The sequence below is a fragment of the Haliotis rufescens genome, unplaced genomic scaffold (assembly GCF_023055435.1).
Source record: "Haliotis rufescens isolate VD_foot unplaced genomic scaffold, xgHalRufe1.0.p SCAF_1, whole genome shotgun sequence".
Classification (NCBI taxonomy): Eukaryota; Metazoa; Mollusca; class Gastropoda; order Lepetellida; family Haliotidae; genus Haliotis; species Haliotis rufescens.
In genome coordinates this window covers 23,020,351-23,047,621 of record NW_025963779.1, presented here as the reverse complement: position 1 = coordinate 23,047,621, position 27,271 = coordinate 23,020,351, and the positions used below count along the sequence as shown (strand labels likewise).

Sequence of the window (27,271 nt, the reverse complement as noted above, 5' to 3'; positions counted from 1 at the left end):
TGTCAGCAAATGCTTCATTTTACGTAGGAAATTTCAAAAGTCTGTAATCGTAATAAAAGTTACTGACGTGCAGTATTTGAAGTGAGGCACCAATGCCCACGAAGCATTTACTTTTTTTTGCATTTGTGGCCCACAAATTGTTACAGCAGTTGTAATTATATTTGTATCAAGACTCTTAGAATAGGCGTTCTGTCTTGTTTTATTCAGGCACATGTTTTAAAGAATATTTTTAAAATTCAGTCTTACCTCCAATGGGAAAACGGTGGTAAGAGGGACAGGTAACACCAGGCAAATTAGTTTGATACTGCAATCACTCCGAAGATTAACATAAGATTCCACCCACCTGATGTTAAGCATATACGTGAAGTCTTTTGCTTCACGGATAAACATTGTGCCATTTTGAAGACCTCGCGCGAAATATGACCCTTAATGCAAGTATATGTTTACAGTAGGTATATTTGTAGAATTCACCACTGCATCAATTTATCTAATTACCAAAGTAATCAGAGCATCTATGCATTGCACACACACAATAACCACACACAATAGCCCAACGGTAGCCATATGAACGTATGAAGCGTTACCAAGAGGACGTTTCCATAAATGTCATAAACAAAACACTTTTTAATAACAGAAAGAAATCATTGGATGGGAATGAAAAAACAAAACAGTTGATACGACATTATTAGAATTCATTATAACTGTTACATTTCGGGCACCTGAACGCGCGGTTGATCATTCTTATTGATTGATATGATCATGTTACATAACGGTTTTGTGATGTAGATTCATTTATTTTCAAACTTTTATTACCAAACATCACATGTTTGTTTGCAAGAAATATCCAATACCTGCTTGTATAGTCCGGCGACGACTAAGCATCAACAGCACCCGTTGATGGCGCCACTGGTGGTACCCACCACAAATTCATGCTAAGACTCATCACGTGCAACACACGGGGAAAAACTCAAAATAAGTAATTGCATCATATTCATCAATCATGTTTGGAAATGCCCTCCATATGTCTCCTGTGACACTTTTTAAAGCTTCACCACTCACGTGAATGATGTGACCCTCATTAAACATCTTTCGAGCAAGATTTGTATGACACTCTTTGAAATCCCCGTAGAAAGAGCATGCTTGATTATACCTCAACAGTTGTGACATTTAGACACCAAAGACTGGTGCTGCTGTAATAGGAGACAAGTCCTCCCTCTAGTCATGGATACTTGTGGTTACTATTTGTCAGTTAGAATCTTGTTATGCATAGGTCTAAATATCCTGTTTGTTTCTCCGCTCTATGACGGCGGTGATGAGGAAACTGGTTCTAGTATAAGTGGGTAAATCTTTGAAAGGGAATTGCCTATTTGGCCATAACTGAAGCAAATCAGGTCATCAAAATGCCCGAATTTTATATTCTCGTGTTTTAATTTTTCCAACCCGACGGAAAGTCCGATTTATATGCATAACGAAACAGATCAGCAAAGTGGGGAACAGAAATGTTACCCATGGGAATGTCTACAATTTTCACATTGATGTTATTATGGAGGACGTCCAGAGTTTCACATATTGAGTTTTCTCTCAGAATCTTTTTCAGATTTGCTTTCAAACTGACCTGAACATTTGAAGACGGATACAAGCATATCTGCTGTTTTCACAACGTGTCATAACAAATGCCAAATTGACCAAGGAATGAAGTCATAGTGCGATAGTGGTGTACAGAATTCAAAAATTAAATGTTTCGTCAGAATTGAACTGGATTCCTTTATAAGATTGCATAAATGCAAACAAATCCTTGTTTGAGAATTCACCCTGTGATAATTCCACTTTGATTTGGTGGTACATTTAGTGGTAACAGCGTATGTATGTGTGTGTATACATTTTGTATGATTTCTCAACCATACATTTTCGATTATTTACAGACTACTGTTGAAAAATTGCTGAGAGCAGCTTTAAACAACAAAACAAACAAAACTGGGGCAACGTACAGACGAACGTTAGGTCAAAACCAACAGCATAATGTGTTCATAATGTTTATCAAAGTTACAGGCAGCCGTCATATACCAGTAGCTGGATTGTTGCTGATTGTGGCGTTAAAGGATGAACAAACTGAGAAGAACTTGAAACAGAATTCGATTATACGCAGGCCCCGGCGTGTGGCTTTACGCAACAAACTAACAAACAAAACATTCGGAATCTTGGAAAAGGTTCTTGTTCTCTTGATTGTTGATTTATGCCTAAAATCAGCACAAACATTTCGGCTGCGAATAGTTATAATTAAGATGCAGAAAAACATATCAGAAATTGATCCGTAAATGTACATATACAACTTGCAATAAGGCATGTTCCCTGCACACAGAACGACAAGTACATAGCGACTTTAAAGCTTATTCTCGAATTCCTTTCAGATTATCCGTTTTTGGAGTATTCTTGCTCAACACTATGTATGAAAAGTGTTAATTAAAGCTTAACAGGGTGTACAATCCGGTAAATGATGCATTCATTTCAATTAATAAGGTTGGTTTAACGCTGTATTAATTATAGGAAAACTGTAATAGTCGCCCGAGAACGCACAATTCCACCTACAATCTCGGAGGATTAATAAAAATACAGCTCTTGCAATGTAAGTTACAGAATTTGGATTTAGGATAAAATGATAATGTGGAGTAATGCATCCATAATTAGCTCTGGTGAGCTTATGTTATCGCCTGCTTGTGATCCGTAAAGAACTAACTTCTCCGGAGAAACCGCAGGACCATTGAAACATGTACTTCACATGCTTGCTCTCTGATGTCCAAAATGGCCGCCATTTTAAGTTCTCTTAAAATGCATCTCTTTGCTCTGTAAATGTTCACCTTTGAAGATGATACATGAATGAAGCTGCAATTCTGCATGCGTGTTATTATTGAACGATACCATGATGCAGTGTAGCTGGTTCATCTGACATTGTGATTTTATTGACATTCAACAACAAAAACTCAACTTTCATTCATATTCCTCTTTTCCACAAAAGCATCTCACCTTAGTAAACAGGTTTGTTTGTTTGTTTGATGTTTAACGTCGCACTCAGCAATGTTCCAGTTATAGGACGGCGGTCTGTAAATAATCGAGTCTGGACCAGACACTCAAGTGATTGATATCATGCGTATCGATCCCGCATTTGGGATACGATGACAGAAACATTGTGCGTATGAATGACTATTAGGAGATTCAAGATGGTGCAGCAACAATCCGTTTGGATCCGGTCTCTCCGTTTCAGAATCACTTGAATTAATATTTAAATTAAAACAATGAATTTGATTTTTTTAATGCATCATTCGTTTCAGACGAAAACCTAGAAACCAAGATAAATAGTTTCATGTGAGTTCTTAACTTAGATTTTTATGGTTCAATCTAATCAAAATAACATCCTTTGCTCCAATTCGATACATCTCTGTCAAAATCCAACAAACTCTCGATGTTGGCTGTGGTTTCTCAAATATCAAATTTCTTAATTATCTGTAGGCCGTCCGAAGCATTCGGAGCAGCGTATCTGATTTCTTTGTCTCGAGAACAAATTACCCAACATGTCCTGAAGTGCACCAGAAAAAAATGAAGGTCAGCTGATCTTGTCACATCTTCCATTACCATTCAGCATTTGTCTTATAGTTCTTCCACCTACATGTATATCTATTTGCACTTAGCACTTGTATCCTCTCCGTTGTCATAAAGTTATATAACCTGTATATTTCAGTCAAATTTTCGAATCCAAGTTCAAAACTGGTAGGGGCGGTGGGGTAGCCTAGTAGTTTAATCGTTCGCTTTTCACGCCGAAGACCAAACAACAATCGTTTATTAACCACATGTTGTGAGACAATAAATTCGTACAAAATATATGTGGTACAGGGTTGAATGGATAAAGGTCAACCCGCTAGGGATATCCACGAAATATTTTTAACATGTATATAAAACAACGAGAATTCATTTTGATTTTAAAAACCAAACTAAAACCTCACATACGTAAAGAGAGGATGATGGATAATCATTTTACAATTACAAAAATGATTACAGAATCCTCCATTATAATTGGCCCTCAAGCGAGACCAAGCTTTATGTTCCTGGTCCAATCCTCCGTCTCACCGGGTGATATTTTCTCTGTAACCAAATTATTGACATTTCTGTTTTCATAATAGATATGCCTTGACCACATTCCCTTTTATGGACATTTCGCGATATATTAGAGGAGAATCAAACTGTAGACAAACCTAACCCTCAAAACAAATAATGTTATGTTTAGCAATGGTTGGTGGGGTAGCCTATTGCTTTAGCGTTCGTTAGTCATGCAGAAGACCCGGGTTCGATTCTCTAGCTACATGGGTACAATTCGTGAAGCCCATTTCTGGCGGCCCCTGCCGTAATATTGCTGGAATACTGCTAGAAGCGGCGGAAAACCATAGAATTGTTCACCTGAAAAAAACCACGGTTCTAAAAAGGGAATTGCATCGGACATCATTTTTGTCAAATTTAGAAATGTCATCCACATGTCTTCCATAAAACGTTTTGAAAGCTTTACCGAGGCCTTGAATGTTGTAACCTTGATCAAACATCTTTTGAGCAGGAGTCGTGTGATGCCTTATTAACACAGGACATATACATGTTACTGAGGACTATGATTAATTTTCTTCATTTATATATGGTAGTCAGACGTACGGCCAATATCCTATTGTGCTTGATGACTCGAATAACTCATTGTATAGCATGTACTATAGGCACACAAATATTGGTGTGTTTGGTGGTAAAGAGGAACTATTATTGGGTGTTAAATAACACTACTTCATAAAGTATTTAGTAATATAATACTGTATTTATCTGAACATGTGAGAGTCATGTCACGCGGGTGAAATAATAAGTTTAAATCGAGTAAGAAAACAGTTTATCCTTACCAACTACCTGTAGACGCTATAGCTTTGAGAGAAAGATCACAAATATCAGTAAGAAAATACATATAGAATAATAGATCAAATGTCTTTTCCATTCACCTGAGAGCATATGTAAGACCACGTCCTGAAAGTACGTTTATTCTTACCACTGTTTTTAAACGTAGTATATTTGTTTCGTTTTAATTATGGCTTAATTGCGTACCATTGCCAGCAGCTGAAGGGATGGTGTAAATCATGCTGGGGAGCCGTGCAGGTAGCAGAAGTATCGTAAGTCCTCACGGTCCCCAGTAAGGTGGCCTAACTTTGGCTGCTGGCGATCTGTAGCCCGTTTTTATAATGTATTGTTGAATAATAGGTTATTCTTGTAATTGTTCTAAACTAGTTTTACTTATAAACTGTGATATGCTAGTTGTTATACTGTCCGTCGATGACAGGTTTTTTATTTTAGTGTCAGTATTATAAATGTTCTCGTCACGATATGGCTGAAATATTGCCGATGTGACGTAAAGCTTTAACTCACTCACTCATTTTCCATTCAAATAACTTGTTTATCTTACCTCGTTATCTGACAATGTTGTGGATTCACATTTGTTATGCAGTGCAACACAGCTACCCCGGAAAAGATGGAGAACAGTTCTTTCAGTGATATTAAAGTGGCCAGTAGTGATATTAAAGTGGAGCAGGGGAAAGCTTTAAAGCCTGTGTTGTCATGTGATATAGGCAAACGCATTCTGCATATATGAGACTGGCATGATTAAATCGAGTAATAAACCAAAGAAGGAATTATAATAGTAAATGATAATATAATCAACTTGATACAATTGTAAATATTTCGAAATCTTGTATTACACTTTGTTGTCTTCTGAGAGGAATTTGTTTTGACAGTAAACATTATATTTCGTGGATTAGCTTAACGGATACATAGCTTGAAATATTGAAATATATGTGATTATTTCAAAACAAAGGATTTGTCAGTATTTATGTTTGGTTTGTTACTGTCGAGTTTTAGTCAAACAAAATCAATATATTGATGTTAATAAAATAGATTTTCAAATTGTCAAAATATACGCTTTGCAATTTATTTGGTATCAGTTGTCTGTTTTTGCCACAAATGCAAGGCCTTCTTGGAACGTAAAACAATTATACACATATAGGGGTGCGGTAGTCGGGGCGGGATTACAAAAATAGTATATTATTAATATTATCATACTAGTTCCCTGTCCCGTAGGTAGAACCAACCAAAAATAATTTTTACTTGTAGGGATTTGCACTTCCTTACAAAGCAGACCCATTTGAGTTTGTTTTGATTTGGCTTCTGTTTGTTTCATCAATATGAACATCCTCATTTAAAAAGATGATAAGACTATATGACAATAAAAGGAATCCTAATATTAAGCCAAAAGAATACAGGTGGAACAGACTTGCGGAACGATAATGGGGATGTTACGAGACAGCTTAATTCATTGTATCGGGTGAACAGACAAATGTTAGAAAATATTTATTGAAAATTTTAGACATCTCTCTTACATTTAAATCACTGAACTTGAAGAGTATTCAGTGTGGGGAACTTACACGAACTCAATGACCCAAGCAACATTGTTAACTGGACAGACGTCACAGAGCATTGTCTCGTTGGTGTGTCTTATAGTCAGGTAAACCAAAATTAAGTCAAAGTGCATTGCGAAAAGGTCTGTGTAGCCCTTTGTTTAGTATCGCTGACATCTCCCGCAGTTTCGCAGTGGTTTATAGTAACACCATTGATCGATAAAAATGGATCTAGGATTCAACTTTTTAAGTTACTTTTGGGGGTTCATTCGAAATGCAATATCAGAAAATACATAAAATATGGTTTATATTCACAAGGCTATACATATTCAACATATTTATTTAAATAGAAAACGTGTAGCATAATGTATAAAGCAATCATTTCTATTAACTGAAACACGAGTACAGCTAGGAAAAACGGAAATGTACATTGTCGTTGTTAATTATGAATTAAGTCTGTTTCTCAGCAGGATGAACATAATTAGATACGCTCTAATGATTCTATTAACCATATCCATTGTATCATTACTCATGCAATGATATTCCCGAACATTGTTTATTTTGTTATGCTCCGGCTGTCACTGTATTATCCCTAATTGAGGGACATCAAGAGCATTACATGACAACATGTTGCAAGATAATGGTGCTGTATTTCCTATAACATATTGTGATATCCTGAACAATGATGTGCCAGTTATCGTTTTCAACTAATTAATACGCCCTACAACGTCCATTGGAGATATTGATTCTTGAAGTTTGGCGACTGGGGCTATGATTCTATAATAGACAACGTGACATTTTACAACAGTCTCGGGAACTGATGTCCAGGTAAAATATGTATACGTAGAAATATCTTATATTGCTACTGGAAGTGAAGCGCAAGCAGATAGAACTATGATATGGTTGTATTCTAGCCTATTTGCCTTGGGTTTAAACACAACAAGGTAAGATTTGTTTTGTGCATATTTTCCTTGATGTAATATGAAGTCGAGAAATCGTATCTGTTAGCAAGGGATCTAACTGCAGTTTTACGCTGTAACTTTCAATAACCGTATCCCTATGCATAATTTATGTCAGGTTTGCTGTGTCGAAAACCCGGGTACTCTCCCAATGTCAGTCAACAGATTGGGAGGAACAAAACCTAAGGCACCGAGAACAATGGGGAGTTGGACAACTGGGTACTTGGAATGCAAGCGTGACATTTCGAAAACGATGTCTGCATATTTGCCATGTTTTTTCCCGAATCTTGTCAATCACATTAGTGTCAAACGGGACTGAAACTTCAGTGGTACAAATGATTTCATTGGATTTATTAAAAAAAAGGACAAGATCAGGTTTGTAGGCCTAGATAGGTCTGATGCCCTGTACGGGACTATTCCAAAGACTTTTGTATTTATTGTTGTAGTTGTTATTATTATTATTATTATTATTATTATTATTATTATTATTATTATATCAATACTGAGCATATGATAAGACAAGGCTGTTCGCGGGTATGTCCGTACCAGTTCTGTGAACCACAGAATGTTTCCAGTGTCTCTGTTGAATGTTGTAAGCATGTCTGACCTTTATTGATTCGGGGTTTGATACAACTCACTGCATAACGGAAAACATTTAAACGCACTGTTGTTACATGGACATCGCCACATCCGACACAGAACATCCACGATCAGGGTTAAAGCATTGCCTGTAACCCGGGTTGAAATTCCATGTCCAAATTAATTGGTGCAATGCCCATTCCGGGTTTGAAGTCTGTAAAGAGTGGCCTAAAACCTACTCATTGCCTCGACGATTATGACAACAGCTACGGCCTTGCCTGTAGCAAGAGTATGAATCAAGAACATAAATTATAGTCCTCAGCTATATGCCCTGTTTATACATTATTTTAAACACAACACATCAATCAATATTTTCCATCAAATTCATTCTAAAGCTTTTTATTTTGTAACGAATGCCACAAACTCCGAGTGATACAATCTACCAATCTTTTGGAACATTTAATACCACACAATACATTTTGTTGCCATTCAGATACGAACAATTACAAATCTAGGAGAGTAACTGGAGACGAGCCATGGGAGTGACAGGCTCCACCAAATCAGATGGACAAGCTCTTTTGCCTAAAGGGGACGCGAAGGAGAGTATCAAGAAGAAGTTTATTATCTCCGCGATGGTCATATCAAACTTTATTGCATGGACAGGTTTATCGTTGATGGCCCCATTTTTTCCAATCGAGGTATGTATAGAACTAAACAGGTGAGATGAGCTTACACTACAGCCGACTATTTCGTCAAATTCCCTCTTGGGCATCATAGAACTCCATAGTTATTTTTTGTGGCATATTTGCGTCCCAAACAACACCGAATGAGGGTAATAAAACATTACATTAGGTCATGCAGGAATACGCGGATTATTCGTACCCAGTCGTATTCGTACTTTAAAGGCACACCACGATAATCTTCTGCGTTGTAGTGAGACATGGTGATTACATACGAATAATCTGAGATTTGGGCCTACCAGCAGCGGCTTACTGGCACGTCAAAGATATGTTTCTCTCCACTAATGCTCCTGTATATTACTGACCACGTTGGTATTCCGGAATAGTGAATGCACAAATCAACCCATGCATGTTATGGGAGGTCACTTGATGATCATGGGGTCAGCCACGGTGACTTTGTCAGTAGCGTGTCATCGTAGAGCGAGGGTCGATGCTCATAATGTCAATCACTGGATTACCTGGTCCCGACTGGATTATTTACATGCCAAACTCAGCTTAAATATGTTTGAGTGCGGCGTTTAATATAAAAGAAAACCTCATATAGCTTGACTATTGCTGAGTGCGGCGTTAAACAACAAACAAACGTACAAACAAACAAAAAATGGATCAATGACATATCATGAATAAGCACATACATGCAATTATCCGTCGGATAATGACGATTAGTCTTTTAGGAGCTGTATTTATATATATCATGTCATCGTTTTTGTATAACATTTATGAAGTCTGACTTTTAACTTCTCAAGCTGGTTCTGAAACCTGTGCAAAATCTGTAACATGGAGAATAACACCATTGCCATCTCTCTCCAAGATATCGGTAGTATTTATACACAGCAAAAAGTTAATAAAGTAAATAAATTGTTAAGCTTATCTCGCATGTTTTATATTCGGAGTATCAACTTCTTCCTTCTTGCCGCCGACTACAAATGCCGATGTTGACAACAAACAGGGCCCGGAATTCATTCATACCAGCTGGTATCAGGTTTCATAATAGGTTTTGTGATAAATCATTGTTCAGCATTTGTTTGCTTGTGCCAGATTTAATGTTAATTACGTTTGTGTGCTCTTATTTATTTGTATACTGAACAACCAAAGTTCCTGTGACATTGAATAAGATTTAAATTTAAATTTTTATGTTTTTTACCAAATCTAAACAGTTTCGGTTTGCAACAGATAAAAGACTTCTGTAAGTCTTCAAATGGTTTAATTTGCCATCTGACTTCAGAAAATGCGTGATTTCATAAAAAAAAACAATGAACATGCCAAAATGTCAATTTGCAAATCAATCGCATGTGTGTCCACCTCTGGTTGCGATGCAAGCAACACATCTTCGTCTCATGGAATGGACCAGGCGTCGCACAAAGTTCTGTGGGATATCTGTCCATATCTGCTGGAGCATGTTTCGAAGTTACTGGAGTGTCTGTGGGACACGTGGTTGACGTCAAAGGCGCCGATCCATCTCATCAGACAAGTGCTCAATTGGGGAGAGATCAGGGGAACGAGCCGGCCAGGGGATGACATTCACGTTTTTGAAGAGAAGCCCGACAAGTCGAGCAATATTAGGCCGGGCCGATGATCTCGTCGCGGTAGCGCTGTCCATTGAGATTTCCCTCTAACACTATCAAACGGGTCCTCTGTCTTGCTGTAATCCCACCCCATGCCATAACGCTACCGCCCCTGAACCGATCTTCTTCCATGACACAATGATTGACGTAACGTTCACCTTGACGTCGGTACACTCGAACCCGTCCATCGCTGTGGCTGAGGTGAAAACGAGACTCGTCAGTGAATAGAACTTGTCCCCATTGCATGGCCGACCAGCGTAGAGGCTGTCTGCACAACTGTAGACGTGCTTGACGGTGGTTGACGGTAAAATGGGACGTCTGGCGGGTCTTCTGGCGACAACCCCGGCACATCTGAGGCGACAACGTACGGTTCGTGAAGATATTCTTCGAAGGCCAGAGAGGCTTCTTGCAGTCACTCTTGCTGGCTGGAATCGATTTCGTAGGTGTGTTGTTCGAATCCAGTTGTCTTGTCGATTATTGGTTACGCGTGGCCTGCTACTCTGAGGATGGTCTTTGACTGCATTCGTCTGTTGCCAACGTTGCCATAAATACCAAATGGTGTTTCTGTGGACGTTACATTGTCTTGCAACATCACGTTGACTCGATCCTGCTTCAAGCATACCAATGGCTCGCAGACGCTCATTTTCGGACAGGCGTGGCATTTTGTAATGTTGAATAATTGCGTAATTTTGTTGTTTTTCTGAGTGGTTGTTGTCAACACGATGCTAAACAATGCATATGGAATCCCGTTAACGCACATGTTTTAATACCCATTCTTGGGTAGTGAGATGCATGGGGCTTGCATAAAAATCAACTTTTGCATGTAATGCATGCTGTTCTGTAGCAGGTGCGTTTTTGTGACTTGATTCCATACATGTACTACAATATTGAAAACCAAACTTTACTTGTTTGAAAAGTACACTCAAATATTGGTGTCACAGGAACTTTTGTTGTTGAGTATATGTGTGCTTATTAATAAGCTGAGACCTTGTAACTCAAATTTCCCTCGGGATAATAACGTGTCATCTTGTCTTATGGTAAACTACCTGTTTCTTTCCAGGCAAAAAAGAAAGGATTGGGGGAAACCCTCATAGGGTTAATCTACAGTAGCTCAGAATTAGTGATCTTCTTGGTGTCCCCGCTAATAGGAATGTTGGTAAGTCAAATGTCTTACAGTTTAGTAACTCTCTAGATTAGGCTGCTCCATAACGCTGATAGATCGACTTTAATAACCTTCTGCTACTGGATTTTGTGCGTCTGATGACCCTCTCCGAAAGTTTCTTTTTACAACAAACATTCACCTCGGCACATAAGGCCTTATTCTCGTGATGCTACATACAGAAGATTCTTCAGATAGATCGGGTCCATCCTCTTTGACTTGTTTGCACTATGACTATTCAACCACGCATAAAAAAAGCATTATAGACTGCCTACATTATATTGGCAGAGTATGAAAGACTCTCTATTCGTCTTTTCTCGAGGATCTAATTGGAATAAAAAGACAATAATGAGGTGAAGGGGGCTTTCTGCAAGTGTCATTCAATTCGTTCATGAACCACTTTGGTTATCTGCTACCTCACACTTATCTAGTATACCAGTCTAACATTGAATGGTATGCTGCCTTGAAATGTGTTTGCATTAAATGCTAAAATAGGAGCAGACCCATCTACAGTTTGACCTTTCAATATCAGATGACTCTTCGCTATATGGCTGAAATAATGCCGATACGACCCCACACATCCCCAAATGCAGAACATCTTTGAAAGAAAATGCCAATGCCTCCAGATAATGTTATGACCACTTCCGGCTTACACACCACACTTCCGGTTTGGGGAAGAACATGATATAGTACATACATTGTATTATTGCTAAAATATATATCACTGTATATCGCCAGCCAGCACAGATATTTCGAAAAGTAGTAAGCAATTCCTGAAGTCAAATTGATGTGGCACCGCATTAACTGATAACAGTAGTGAGTGAACTCGTATGGTTTTACGCCGCTTTTAGCAATATTCCAGCAATATCACGGCGGGAGACACCAGCAATTGGCTTCACACATTGTACTCATGGGGGAATCGAACCCGGGTGTTCGGCGTGAAGAGCGAACGCTGTAACCACTAGGCTACTCCACCGCTCCGTAACTGATATGATCTGCCCGACAAAAAATATAAACGTTATCAAAACGTTACAAGAGTGAAAAGGCCAAAACAGAACCACTTAGTTTGGAAGTGCAGCAGCGAAAACTCACCAAATACCTTTTTCAGGTACCCGTAAAACTGTACGTGCAGAAATGGTATTAAATGCAATTGTTCACTGCCAAACCATCACAGGTAATATAAACGCACAAACAATAAGTCACCTAAAACTGAACAACTTAGAGAGTAGGGAGTGGGTGAAGATATGAGGAGAATGGTGCCAACCACAACCAATTGCAAGAAACTACAATTGCTCATGTGTAACCTTGTTCCATCGTCATAATAACACACATACGGGTAGACCACACATGACGACGCCACATGATGACCGGTAACTGAGCACCTTGCGCAACAGTTTCGTCACAGAAGCAGAAACGGCAACAACAGCATTAGAACACCGCATCAGACGACGGTCTGTGCTAAGACATCTCCGAGTCGCAGATATTGGAGTCTACCGCCTCATACGTGGAATATGGCCTTGACCAATGAACATTGACATCGAAAAGGGTCGGCATTCATGTTTAGCCACGGGAGTCTTTTGCCAGGTAGTATATTACTTGGCCATTGCGCATTTGCATCATCTCAGACATATATAAGTAACGGTGAATTTTCTAAACATTGTTTCTTATTTCAGATATCTACAGCCAGTCCACGTTTCTTCTACATTACCGGCATATTGATAATTGGTTCGACAACGATTCTCTTTGGGTGAGACGCCTTAACGCCTTAATCAATAGGCTACCCCTTTTGTCCGGCTATGGAGGCCAATAATAAACAAGAGGACATTGATGTAGTGTATCAACGTTACCTAGCAAACGTTTGAGATGTTAAAAAGCTCTTACATTGACTATATGCGGGGCTAGAGACATTCCTGCTGAATTCCAGCGTTTTTTATGTGATACATGGAAAACTCTACCTTACTGTATATATGAAATATGTAGGCATAAAACAGTAATCAACCGCACTAACAAGTAATAAACATGTACATATTAACGTCAAACTGATATAGTTGTAAGAATTGCGCGGCATAACATATTATGCAACTGTGGAATGCGTTTTGACTGTCAACGTTTCAGGCTTTTCGTTGATTCATATCATGATGTCAGGGGCTGTGGGGTAGTCTAGTGGTTAAAGCGTTCTCTCGTTTAGCCGAAGGCCGGGTTTAATTCCCCACCTAGGTACGATATGTGAAGCCCATTTCTGGTGTCCCCCGCGGTGATATTGGTGCAATATTGCTTAATTCGGCGTAAAACCATACTCACTCACTCACGTACTCATGACATAAAGTCGTAACCGTGAACATGCAGTTTCAAATTTCGACGTCACAAACTCAACTGTATTTCGACTGATAGTTACGTAGTGTACTGTATGTAGTGGTCGTAAAAGTAATGATTGTCACAAAACAATGGGGATTAACATTATACATGCTTCTTATAAGGTTCTTATGAGATAATATAGGTAAAACGCCAGAGAATAACCACTCACGATTAACTGCCAAAACATATCCCACAGGGCGTAAAAGGCAAATTAAAGTTTCAAATTGTATGAATGGATCACTAAAAATCAGTGATGACATCAGGTGTTTGCGAAAAAAGTATAGTTCTAGTTAAGTTCCATGTAGAGCATATTTATGTACTGTTGCCTTTCTGAACTTCAGGACTTTGGACATGTCTTCGCCTGGCCTTCCCTTCATCGTTACCTGCTTTGCTGTCAGGATGATCGAAGCAACGGGAGTATCTTCATTGATATCTTCATCCTTCCTGATAGCAAGCCAAAACTATCCAGATAACTTAGGGTCGATATATGTAAGACCTCTTAAATAGTATCAGAGACAAATCTTTTGATTTACTGTGAAACTGTTGATATGGTTAATATGTACGACAAGCTTAGTATTACGTATGCTTTATTATTACCCCTGAAGTAAAATTCGTGCATACATTTCGTATATTTTCAGGGTGAGCGCATATCGCTTCTCTGTCATGCTTGGCATTCGATTGTGAACTTTGACCTTTATGAGACCGCTTTCCTTACAGCCATTTCAGCATATTTCGATCTGCGTTTTTCACGCTGGAAATGAAAACTGAAACGACTATAGTCCCTTCGGTATCTTGTAACGGGCCGACCATTTATAAAAATTAATTGTCCCAGAACATTCTTGAAGAAATAGTTATGCTTCATATTGTTGGAATACAGTATACGGTTTTGCAGCTGTAGCTGAACATATATCTGGTCTAATACCAATTCCCTGCCCTCAATAACGGACTCCACATTTTCAACAAACTCTCTCGGTGACCTCCAAATAAAGTTGAGTTGAGTATCAATATTTCAATGTCCAGGAACATTTTAGCTTTGACCGACAACTATAATTAGACTTTAAAGACAGAAACAAATATTTCACTTGGGGCATGAATGTAATTTGATATTGATATTTGTGTATCGTCTAACAACTACCTCTGTTTCAGGGTATTTTGGAGACGGCGGTTGGCTTGGGCTTTATGGCAGGGCCTGCGATAGGCGGTGGATTGTATCAGGTAATAAATAATATAACGAAGTATATGCATTATCAGTTCCATGCATCAGGACGCAAATGCATGGCAAACACAATATCCACTTTAAATAACGAGGTATTATGTTTTATACGGGACGCTAAAGGTCCAGTAGTTTAGCCAGAGTTATAATTATGGACTTGAGAAAGCCGTGTTTACCTGTAATTATATTCAAGTGTAAAGAGAATATCAAATATGTGTCGATAGATTTAAGAGTTTAAGGATGTGCCTTCTAACATGTGAATGTGAGCCTTTTACCGAAGCTGAAATGTCATTTCAAACACAGTACAAGCAGTGTCAAAAGTTCATTTTCGATCAAAGACTATCCCAAAGTAAAGCATTTTCAGGCATTATAGTACTCAACGGGTACTTGACAATGTTATCAGATGACAAGTTAGACTATAGCCGGTTAACTAGAATATTAGGTCAGTTATCTGTCAAACGATCCCACATACGCTCTAAGCATCATCAGTAATCTAGAGCGAGATGTTATTTTCACAAACTTGTTTTAGTCGATTTATCCGCGTTTGAGAGGCTGTAACTGCATACCCTTGACGAAGTGAAACGAATAATAACTCAATTTATCATATCATGGGTAGGGTTCTCGGCACGATAAAGCCAACGGATAAAAACGGTATCATTTGGGGTCATATACGGATAAATACGCAAATATGAAATGTCAGGTAGGTACTACTCTCAGTGTTTACAAACAAACAGCGTCGCCCTTGTCTATCGGCGATCGACTCGAATTAACCATCCTGAATCTGTAGAAACTATAAGGATAATTATTATCATATATGTTGTATCAAATTTTTATCAAACTTTAGTCACAAAAACTAAAATTCTGTGTGTGGTAACTGATGCATTTTAGAAGACTTGGAAACTTTGGCGATATAATTTACGAAACAGATTAGCGAGGTCAATTGCGTGAAGACCTCTGCGGTTTCCCCCAACCTAAAACAGTTGCATTTAGCCGAAATATGTCTGAACTTTTCATTTCATTTCGTCGCTATGTGTACATCTGACACTTCGTAACGTTATGACACGACATAGATTAAACAAACGTGGCGTCTCATGGACTAGGCTTGGAGTAGCTTCCCTTTTATAAAGGGCAGTTGCCGTAGATGGTTTGCCGCGAAAGACAAGTAGAACAGGTATGTGTGGGCAATTGTTATTTTGCCTATATGAAGTTACGCCACTTTCCAAGAAACAGTTTTTAGTTGGAACTATATTGACGGTTGTCACTGCCCGACTGACAAATCACTTAACTTCTGACGTATTAAATTTCAACGCACACATGTCAGGGAAACTTGCAATTTTTAGTTAAAAATTAAAAAAAGTTTGTGAGAGATGGGAACATGCTTTTCGACAACTGAACTTAAGAACATGTTATATGATAAAGAGGTTATCACGCTTGTGTGTTTTGGGATGGTCAATATCCAGTATTAGGAATATACAGTATGTATTCCTCATACAGGATATTTGCTATCATCGCTAGCGTCATAACCTCTTTTCAATTTGTTCTATTACCGAAGTTAAGATGTATACAAAAATGAAATTTTACATGATATTTATAATGTTATAATTATAACGAACAACGATTCTGTCGCTTTTATTCAGATAGGAGGATTCGGTCTTCCTTTCTGGGTTCTTGGTGGCTGCACATTTGCTTGCGGTGTAGTATCGTGGATTCTGCTGCCATCAAAACACTGTAAGTACATGTACATATGTGTGCAAATGTATTTGTTAATGCATCATGATGACACATCTTTATGCTTACATAGGTTGGCCTCAAAGTTTGTTTCTGTTCTTTAACGCCGTACTCAGCAGTATCTCGGAAGCCTGTAAACAACTGAGTACAGCCCAGACAAGCCAGTGGCTGATAACACGAGCAACGACCCACCCTGTCGGGGTATGATGACACGCATTAAACTAAGCCACTCAATCCATCTTAGCCTACCATACATTTATATTGCTCGGATTTGTTTTAACCCGGCATCCTCACGGTGTGGTTGAATATTTAAGTACTAATGATCTTGATCATGATAACGATGTGAAGGTGTGACATTGATTTTATTCAGCAACATCTTTCGCAGAGGTAGATTAAGAAATGTGCAGGGGTTTAAAGACCAGGAGACAGAACTTTGGATCACGATTTCTGATCGGCTAGTGTTAAACCATTTTGAAACTGTAGGTCCAAACACTACGTACAAAGTCTAAGATTGGAATTGCAAGGGTTGTAATGCAGGCCAGTCGCATCGGTGTAATCTTTTATAACTTAAATGTATCAGTATTTAAAAGATGTACTTAAATGGTATAAGGTGTACAGGCCATCAGACCTGACCACCCGATCCATTTAGTCGCCTCATACAAACATAGATTGCAGGGGTCTTATTGTGACAAGCGTGTTGACCATTCCGTATGACCAATGCACAATACACTAATCATGGGATAAAACATGAAAATATGAAATGAAAAAATGGAACGTCTATAGGCGTAAGCATGTGTTGGACATGACTTTGCGCCTGTCATGTATTGAACTCACTGGTGTAATTACGTTCTTTGCATGAATGCTTGAATTCCATTGTCACGATAAGGTGACAATTGTGCATGCAATTGATTTCTACTGAACATTTTGGTCCTCCAGGTAATTATGGAAGTTAATCTTCTGTATATTTTAGATGGGCAGCAATGCAGTGACTCTGAATGCCCATCTAGATGGACCATCTTTAGAAGTCCATGGGTCTTGTTTGGAAGCTTTGTCACCATGTGTGCTTATACTGCGGCCTTAATTTGGATGCCTGTGCTATCGCTGCACTTAAAGGAGGTATTTTGCTTCATAATACGGTTCACATATAAAGATTTAAAGAATGTACTCAAGTAACAGTGACAGTCCCCAGACATAGACATCCTCCAGTACAGTATGAAAACCACATGGAACATCTCTGACACAATATATAGCCACCTATTCAGTAAGGTATACAGTCACCATAGGCACAACTCCAGGAAACTATAAATTTGTGATCCAAATTTGATATCCAAATTAAAACCCAAAGGTTACCCCAGAAATCTGTACGAGCAGAACTAAATTGTAGAATCAGTAAATGAGCCCACAAGATCATTGAACATAATTTACAAACTAAATTGAAACACAGTTTAAGGATCACAATAACACAAGGCAAAACAAGGCGTCAAATGCGTAGTAGCATCTATAAGTAACAGGTCCAAAAAAATGTCACGAACGTCCAGAATGTTTCGCTGTCGATTGTCGTAAAAAGCCATGAATTACCGTTGTGTCGCTGTTATGTACTGTAAATATTATACCTGTCTTCAAGAAAGTGCCACATCACGAAACTTCTCCAAAGATCAAGACTGTCATGTTACAGTTTATGCGAAGGGAAAACTGTCAATTATCGTACCGCTAACATCAGACCAGGGCAGTACACGACATTACACTAACTCTGAGTGACTACAAACAATCACTACAAATACACCCACAATAATCTCTACTTCCATATAAAAGTTGACACATCTCAAGCACACATTCTAATTGCTGACAAATACACTTCTTCCCCACAGTATAGTCAACATTGACACCACTCCATATGGTATAAAGCCGGCATTGACACATCTCGAGCACATTGTAAAAGGAATCAGCAAATGTTAAACCTTATTTCACATGGTGGAAACGTATATGATTATCCTGTTTTAATAACAGTGCTAGGAACATATAATACTGTACATACCCTTGATGTCCAAAGTGATACTGACTTTATGAGGCATGTAAACCTTTGAAATTTACAAATTTGCAAATGTTTCCCAGCCCAGGGAAATGCTCATATTTGAAACCCTTGTCAATATGGAACATATTGAAACATTCTAAACCGTAGGATAATCCATAGAAATACATTTGAAATACACTAGAAATTTCAGAATGTGTAGCAGTGTGGAACTGCAGCAGCATGACACGTTGTCAAACAAGAACCGTGGTTGCCCGTCAGCGAGGTAAGCTGAACCGTCATTGGTTTTAGCATTGGCTTCCCTCTCGCGGCAACCATGACTTTGCTTGTTGAATTTGTTGTTGAATCTGTTTCGGCGGATAATCAAGACTGCATTGACAGCTTATATTATACTAACACATTGGTACAAAATAGTGACTACATCGCATATATTTACGGATGATTGAGGAACGCAGTGTATACAAACACGTTTACCTTTTCCTCGGGAATTAATCGATCACTGGACATGATGTGGGTATTTTTATCATAATTTGTTGTAAATCTCAACAAAGTTTGGCTCCCTGGAGAGAAAAATATGTATGTCTGCCTGACAAACGTACCTCAACCAAAGCTCCCAGCCCTCATTTCCACCATGCACGCTCAATACAATGTCATATTTCTGTTACAGTTTAATCTAAGCCAGGTTGTAATCGGCCTACTGTACACAATCCCTCCAGGGATGTACGCCATCACAACGCCCCTGTGGGGGTATCTTATTGACGGGAAGGTATGTCAAATGTTTGGTGTAACGCTGCTTTACACACCTTTTCATCCATTTTATGGGATGTCAGATTGTGAATGGAAAGCCCCAAATGACGCAGATCGTTTATGACTTTGGAGAAACCTACGAGCACGGTTTTGTTTCTTTAGTTTGGAATAGTATGTACCCGTATCACCCACGTTGTGTACCAGATTTTACAAACTGAATGGTATTTTACATCTTCAAACCAATGGTGTACAACATACTTCTGATCGACAATTTCGCACAGCCAAGTGACAGGCCCAGTAGTTTTATAAATGGAGACGTTTCTAGGGTATCGCTGTGTCACTTTAAACACTGTTTGATTGTTTGTTTCTTGTTTAATATTACAGCTATATGACGGCGGTCTGTAAATAATCGAGTCTGGACCAGACAATCCATTGATTAAACACTGATTCTGTTACTTTAAAAATGCGACAAAACCCTTTCCATATTCACAAGAAATCTCTGCACAAAGCAGAGTCGACTGTACGATTTCGACTATATCAAGAGCATGTGTTTATGATTCACTATCACCCGTCACAAACACATGCAAGTCAAATGTTCACCTGAACATATAGTACGAGTCAAAATAGGGAACTGCATCAGACGTCATTCTGGTCACTGATGCGTCAAATTGGGAAATGTCCTCTACCATATAACGTTTTGAAAGCTTTACTGAGGCCTTGAATGTTGTAATATTGATTGGACAACTTCTGAGCAAGAGTTGTATGGCGCTCTTGAAATCTTGGCTGAAATATTTGTGGTAAAGTCCGCGTCTCTCTAAAGGCATTGGTTTCATATACTTGAAGTACTTGAGTATTTATCCGATATTTTTTTCATAATGTTGACATATCTTTGGTGAAGTAATACTACTTGATTTGGTGAGATCATTAGCAGTACGTACTTGAGGGTTTATTGGTCTAATCATGCCTATGGCGTACACGTGTTTCTCGGTGAAAGAAGTTGTTACAACAATTACACATCATTTTCGTTGTATGAACTTATGATTACCCTCTTCTTTTGTCAGGTGCCACCCACATTCTTGATAATAGTAGGTCTTATTCTTACTTCGATCTGTTGCCTTGTTTTTGGACCAGCCCCGTTTCTGCCATTTTTGCCGCAGTAAGTTTTTAATAGATAATATCTTTGCTCACGCAAATAATCAACAGATATCGCACATTCATAGTTTGAGGAAAAGGTCCATGATTTGGAAGGAATTGTTTCAGATGTAATACACTCGACCACTTATACTTTTTGTCTTTGATTTTCCCATCAGCCAATTAAATAATGTAATTCGACAACAATAAAGTGCGAGTTACATAGGGGACATTATTGTTCATCTCTAGAAAGATCTATTATTTTCAATAAGCGGGTAGTGAGTGTTATGTTTACACATTTAGAGGTAAAATAATACTCGAAATGAAAATACTGCCGTGTTGCGGTCTTGTTTTGTTTTATGTTAATAGTATATCCACTGTGTAAAAAGTGGATATGTTACTAAAATCCACTGTGTAACAACTGGGAGACAACCTTTTTATTTATATAAATATTTTATTAATATATAAGTCATTTTTTAAAATGGTATATTGTATTTCGTAGTGACATGGTGACATGCATTGTGACGTTAGTGTTGATGGGCTTGTGCTTCGCTCCAGTGGCCGTCAGTTCCATCAAGTGCCTGGTTGAAGGAGCAAGGTAAGATTCATAGTCATAGTTCAATTTTTGTGATCAAAATAATGCGGTCAGTGATTGTTTTCGTACTTTTGAAACAAAACAAATTTTAATACAATAGTACAATAGTATGTCAGCCGATCAAGAGGTGGATATGGCGAGGTGTGACCTGTGTGTGAGCCTATGTATACCACTTCTTTAATGCTGGAGTTCAATAATAAACATTGTCAGCCGATGTGTGTGAGCCTATGTACTCTTACCGCAAGATACATACATGTAGGCTGTTACACATGGTACATAACATCTTATCATATCTCTATGTCATAAAGATGAGATCTGATTGGTCAATGAGACCTTGATAAAATACGACATATCCCGCCTCGGAGGGGAATAAATTTCTCAGCGGGCGAATAAATGCCTTATACCCCGCCACGAGCAAGGCAGTCTATACGTGGATTTTTGAGAGGTGGAATAAATCCCTTATATCCCGTTTCCAAGCAAAAGGTCGCATGCTTCAATGGAAATCACGTGACACAGCACAAGCTAACCTCGCTCAATCGAACAGATGTTTCCTGTCAATTTGGATTTAAAAAAATTCTTTTTACAGTATCATATTAACTCATGGCAGTAAGATAAATTCGTTGTAGCAGGATTACTCGGGGTACATAGGCTTTTACGTTTCCCTAGTTAGGTTTTATGCGGGACGCTTAAAACCCCATGTACCCCGAGTGATCCTGCTACAACATATAATATGCCCCGACGGATAGGTTTACAACAAATGTATGTCACCGACATTCAGTCATACAGGTCCATGCAGGTAGCAAAGGTACTATAAGTCTCCATGGAGCCTAGCATGGTGACTTACCTTCAGCTGCTGGCGATCTATAGCCCTTTTTATATTGTATTGTAACATATAGTGATATCTTTTTATGGTTGTATGCTAGTAATCTGTGATATTCTAGTTATTTTACTGTCCATCGATATAGGTTTTTATTTAGTCTAAATGTATGCATTGATAATATATAACTTCTCGTCACGATATGGCTGATGCCGATGTGACGTTAGATATTAACTCACCCACTCACTCACTCACTCAATCATACAGGTCCGGAACATATGTCCGCAGTTTCACTGACTTAGCTAAACTCGTAACAGACAAGGCAATCGGACCGAGTCACTTGCCTTTACCCAATGTCTTCGGAAAAAAAAAAATCTGTCAGTTACAGAAATTCAACGACACATTTGCGAGAAAAGCAAGTTCCGATCGATTCCTCAGGCCGCAACAAATTTGTACCCTGTGTGCGAGCAAGCTGCTTAACTAAACAAGCTAGTTAGCAAGTTAGTATTTTAAAGTGAGTTAAAATAATAGCTGTATTTCTTTTAGGGTATAGTCATGTTAATACCGTAGTTCGTTAATGCTATAGTCCGTTAATACCCTTATCCGCTTATTAATAATATTTCATATTCATGTTTCTGACAGGACAGCAGCGATTATTAAATACATACTTGATAATAGTTTGTTTGTCAGCGATATAGAATGCAGAATATATTCGTTAACGTCAATAGTCAGCTGCATTATAACGGTCGGTGAATAATCGAGTCTGGACCAGACAAACCAGTGTTTTATACAATGAGCAACGTCCCAGGCCATCTTGGTAGTATGACATACAATCAATCAAGTCACCAACCCTGACCACCCGATCCCCATAGCTCCTCCGACATTGCTGTTGGCCTACAATTCTAACCCGGAATCCCAACAGTGTCATATTACACTGACGTTGGTGGGTCAACATGGAGTTGATGATCGAGACATATCACAATTGCCTGTAATTCGAGTCCGTACCAGACACACCAGTGGATGAAATTATAAGCAGCGATACACGCCATTGCAACGTGCATATTCAGCCACGTCACTGCGCATGGTCTACAGATTCTACTCGTATAGTATAAGCATTGATTCTACCCTGAATTCTACACTGAATTCCCATGGGGACAGCACCAATATAAACATGTAGCGACAATTAGGTAAGAACAGAGTCTTACCATGGCCGCCCGATCTAATCTACTCGCCTCTTATGATAAGCTATGGGTGCTGGGGACCAATACTAACCCGGGTAATCATGTGTTTCAGGAGCCTTGGTTTCGATGTGAATGGAGCTAACTTTGGAATTGTAGGAGGAGTCGTACAATCCTCGGTTTGCTTAGGGTAAGTGTTTTTCATGTCGTCAACTTGATAACGCTGGAACCTGTTAAGTGATTAGTGTAGAAATGGATAATACAGAATTTCATTGTGTTTTGTTCACTGTATATGAAGTTTATATACTTTTACGAATGTAAACAAAGGCGTTGCAAGTTTAAGGAAAGGACAATCAATATTGACAAATCAGTGGCTTAATGATAAGGACTTTACTCAATGACAGTGCGTGCAGTTTGCACGACAGCTTGCTCTACGTGTGGTCAGTTCAGAAGCGCATTGTGTAAATGGGTATGCGTGAAAGTATTGTCATAACTTTGTGAAAACACACAGTTCTATGAATCTCAGGTTATCATATCAAGTGTATATTATGTAAAACCCTCGATTATCCTCAAGGACAAAGCTTGCAAACAGCGACAGCATACTTATAATTACCTGAATTGAGAAGAAATATCTTTAGGTCAGTGAAACTTCAACTTCAAATGTCAGTGATCCTAGGGTGGGGCGCCATAGCTTTTGAGTGTCCAACATGCATATGATCACATTCATTTGCCATTTTTCTCTTAAATGCCTTCTCCTTCAAGAATGGAAATAGTGCCTTTAAACAAGTACTTTGAATACTTATGTATGGCAACAAGAGGACATGTGACAAGGCCGCATTCAATGAGTAGCATACATATATGAACTATGTCGTTTGTTACATTAAATTACAAATAACTGCACAATAATTGTTTGTATTATTATGCTTTATAATCATTAAGAGAATTCTTAATCTTGATAATTGAGGGTCAAATTCACCCGTAAGGTAAGAAATGTATTATGGTCCTGATAACAAAAGAGAAGAATCAACACAAGAGAATAATAATTCATAATAATAATAATAAATCAGTGATGACACCAGGTGCCTTTGCTTAAAACTGATGATTTTTCTTTTGCAAATACATAAAGGTGTTTCTACAAGTATCACAACGCATAATTCAACTCCTTTTAACTTAATTGGCCTAATTTATAGCATTATTAACATATTTCACCATGGGCGAGCATACATTTATATATCATGTACCAAATCAAATATAAAAGCTCTCACATTTTTAATTTGAGATTAAACCTATATATTGGACTTAATACATTTAGTTCTGGGTAAACCTTTCTGTCTGTCCATGTACGACTTGAACTTACTTAAGTAGTTTTCTTCTTTATGTTTATGCTTCTAGCACGCTACTTGGTCCACTGTTTGGAGGTTTGCTCACCGAACGTTTCGGCTTTGCCTGGATGATGGTAGCAGCAGCTATCATTGCCTTGTTTCCGGTAACATGATCATTTCCTATTTTGGCATTCTCGATCTTGTATCAGCCAATATCGTTGGTTTCAGTAAACAACAACATTAATTCTTTCACTTTTACTTGTCTCCTTAAGTGAACTTGTGCGTTGAGTTGAAAAGAGCAAAGCGAAACAGAGGAACGAAGTAAATGGTTCTTAAAAATACTATTTTTGAATCAATATAACTGATATGTATTAGTGTCTGTGTAAGAATATAATAATATGACTTTTGTGCACTTTTTTACCATATATATATATATTTGTCTTTTTGCAGTTAATATTTTTTGGTCCTTTCCTGTTGTACGCTGCGTCTGTCAAGTATAAATCGACGGATGACAAAAAGAAGTATGATAAATTGAATGGAGTGATTAACAACAACATTGCTATGACAACTTATCAATGACCAGAGAATTATCATCTGCGACAATATTGCATGACAGCGAGATCCGTACATAACGGTCAATCGAATTTACCTTTGAATTCACCAAGATTATGAACTGTGAACATTGGTGTGTCAGAGCCGAAAGCAGGACACGTTTGCAAGCTGCGTTCGTTTGGACCTTCCTCACATATACTGTTTCATGTTGTGTACTTCGCAGTACATGAATCACCATTAATGTCATTGTTTGAGATGATGTTCATCCAGACGTAAGGTGACCGGATCTACATAATCCACCATATAACGACACACTATTAATCGTCTAAGCGCCTTGGTCAAGGACGATATTATGCAACTTTACACGATAAAAAAAGATAACCTGTGTCACTCCATACGATGGAATTATAATCAATTAGCCCGTAGTTATAGGGGTGAAAAGCAAAGAATACCCATTGCATTGTGCACAAAGCCATCACGGGCTCATGTGTACTTTACCTCCGTATTTGCAGTAATCGTTTGCAAGTAACTTAACTAAGGAACAATTCAGTGTAATCGAGAGTGAAACAATAGTTGCTTTTTTTCTTTCTCTTGTGGTGTTTCGTTATCAAAATCATGTGGTAACACCATGTAAGAAAGGTCATGCGTGGTACACCTCGAGCTCATACGTATGTCATCAATCCAAAGGGGTCATTTATGGTATATTATTGCCAAATCCTGGGATAGGTGTAAATAAAGTTTACTTTAATGACAACCTCTGTCTTTATCTTGAGATTTCGGTCACTGCATTCGATTGTATGCTTTGCTGACTATTAGGTCAGTGTCACAGAATGTGGCCGCGTAGACATGATATCGTTGGTGCTTATACAGATACATCAAGTGGAGGAACACATAGAGCAGACATCATTGGCTCTCTTACAAGGTGATTGAGACTCGAATACGAAAACATGTAGCTGTTGAAGATGGATTGTCATAGATGTGATCATGAGGATTGAATCTGATCTCTAATAGCCTCAGACAACACTGTTTGTGTTTGTTTGTTGTTTAACACCGCACTCAGCATTATTCCAGCTATATGATGTACATAATCGAGTCTGGACCAGACAATCCAGTGATTGACATCATGAGCATCGATTCACGCAATTGGGACAATTAATGACACGCTCAGACAACACTTATTTCTTTCGTTGCTAGTTACATTGACATAACAGTCCACAATAATTAATACCGGACAAAGGCTGTTTTCCTGTTACATACTGATTAACCTCACACTTGTTTTCCCGTAATCTCGTGGACGAATTATCGACGACTTTTCATGAAAACTGATTAATTGGCCACAAAAGGTATTAAACTGTAAGAAAGGAAACCAAATAAATAAATAAAAACTTGCCCACCTGTATTACAGATTGGTCATCGGAGACGAGAAACATTTCCGTAGACTGGATTACTATTCCGGTTTCTGAGTGTGCCGACCTTCTCCGTGCATTCTAGGCCGAGAAGCGGTTGCACATGAGGAAGGACACGGCACATAAATGAAGCTAACAACAGGTCACAGAGTAGGTCCATCTCAGGTGACAAGAAACACCAGAAAGCAAAGTATTACAACACACATGACAAATTCCAAACTCCAAACATTACACACCCTATTGTTTAAACACAAAACACACAAGTTTCAAAGCAATCCGTTCATTCCCCACCAGTCCAATCCACATCGTCCGTATTGGTTTGCGATTTTCCAAACACAAGCAATACCTTCATAAATATGTCGTATTCACAACCTGCTAGTGCCATGGGACGGTTCATGCATGGGGGTGTTTTCCATAACTGTACCATAAACTCAACTTTGAACAGCAGTAAGTATAAATTTCATCCTCATGCTCCCGTTCAACTCGAAATACACCTGACCCGTGAAGACCTGGGGTAGAATAGGTCTTCAGCAATCCATGCATGTTTGCGGTAAAAGGCGACTATGCTTGTCGCAAGAGGCGACTCAGGGGATCGAGTGGTCAGGCTCGCTGACTTGGTTGATGCATGTCATCGATCCTAATTGCGTGGATCAATGCTCATGATATCAATCACTGGATTGTCTGGCCCAGACTCGATTATTTACAGACAGTCGTCATATCGCTGGAATATTG

General features: G+C 38.6%; 1 protein-coding gene across 2 annotated transcripts; it reads left to right on the top strand.

The window, feature by feature from the left end:
• Positions 1-7,124: 7,124 nt before the first annotated feature.
• On the top strand, positions 7,125-25,887 carry LOC124131595 (MFS-type transporter SLC18B1-like). Of its 2 annotated transcripts, none has more exons than XM_046494963.2 (14): positions 7,125-7,292; positions 8,496-8,700; positions 11,368-11,463; positions 13,140-13,213; positions 14,163-14,310; positions 14,968-15,036; positions 16,672-16,762; positions 17,733-17,878; positions 19,459-19,557; positions 20,600-20,694; positions 21,172-21,267; positions 23,375-23,449; positions 24,652-24,745; positions 25,032-25,887. In XM_046494963.2, exons 2-14 carry the CDS (start codon positions 8,539-8,541, stop codon positions 25,158-25,160), a joined length of 1,374 nt encoding a protein of 457 aa, XP_046350919.2. In that variant the 5' UTR covers positions 7,125-7,292; positions 8,496-8,538; the 3' UTR covers positions 25,161-25,887. The 2 variants fall into 2 exon arrangements, with proteins under 2 accessions (XP_046350919.2, XP_046350918.2); XM_046494962.2 differs by having other exon boundaries at positions 7,126-7,408.
• The last annotated feature ends 1,384 nt before the right edge of the window (positions 25,888-27,271 follow it).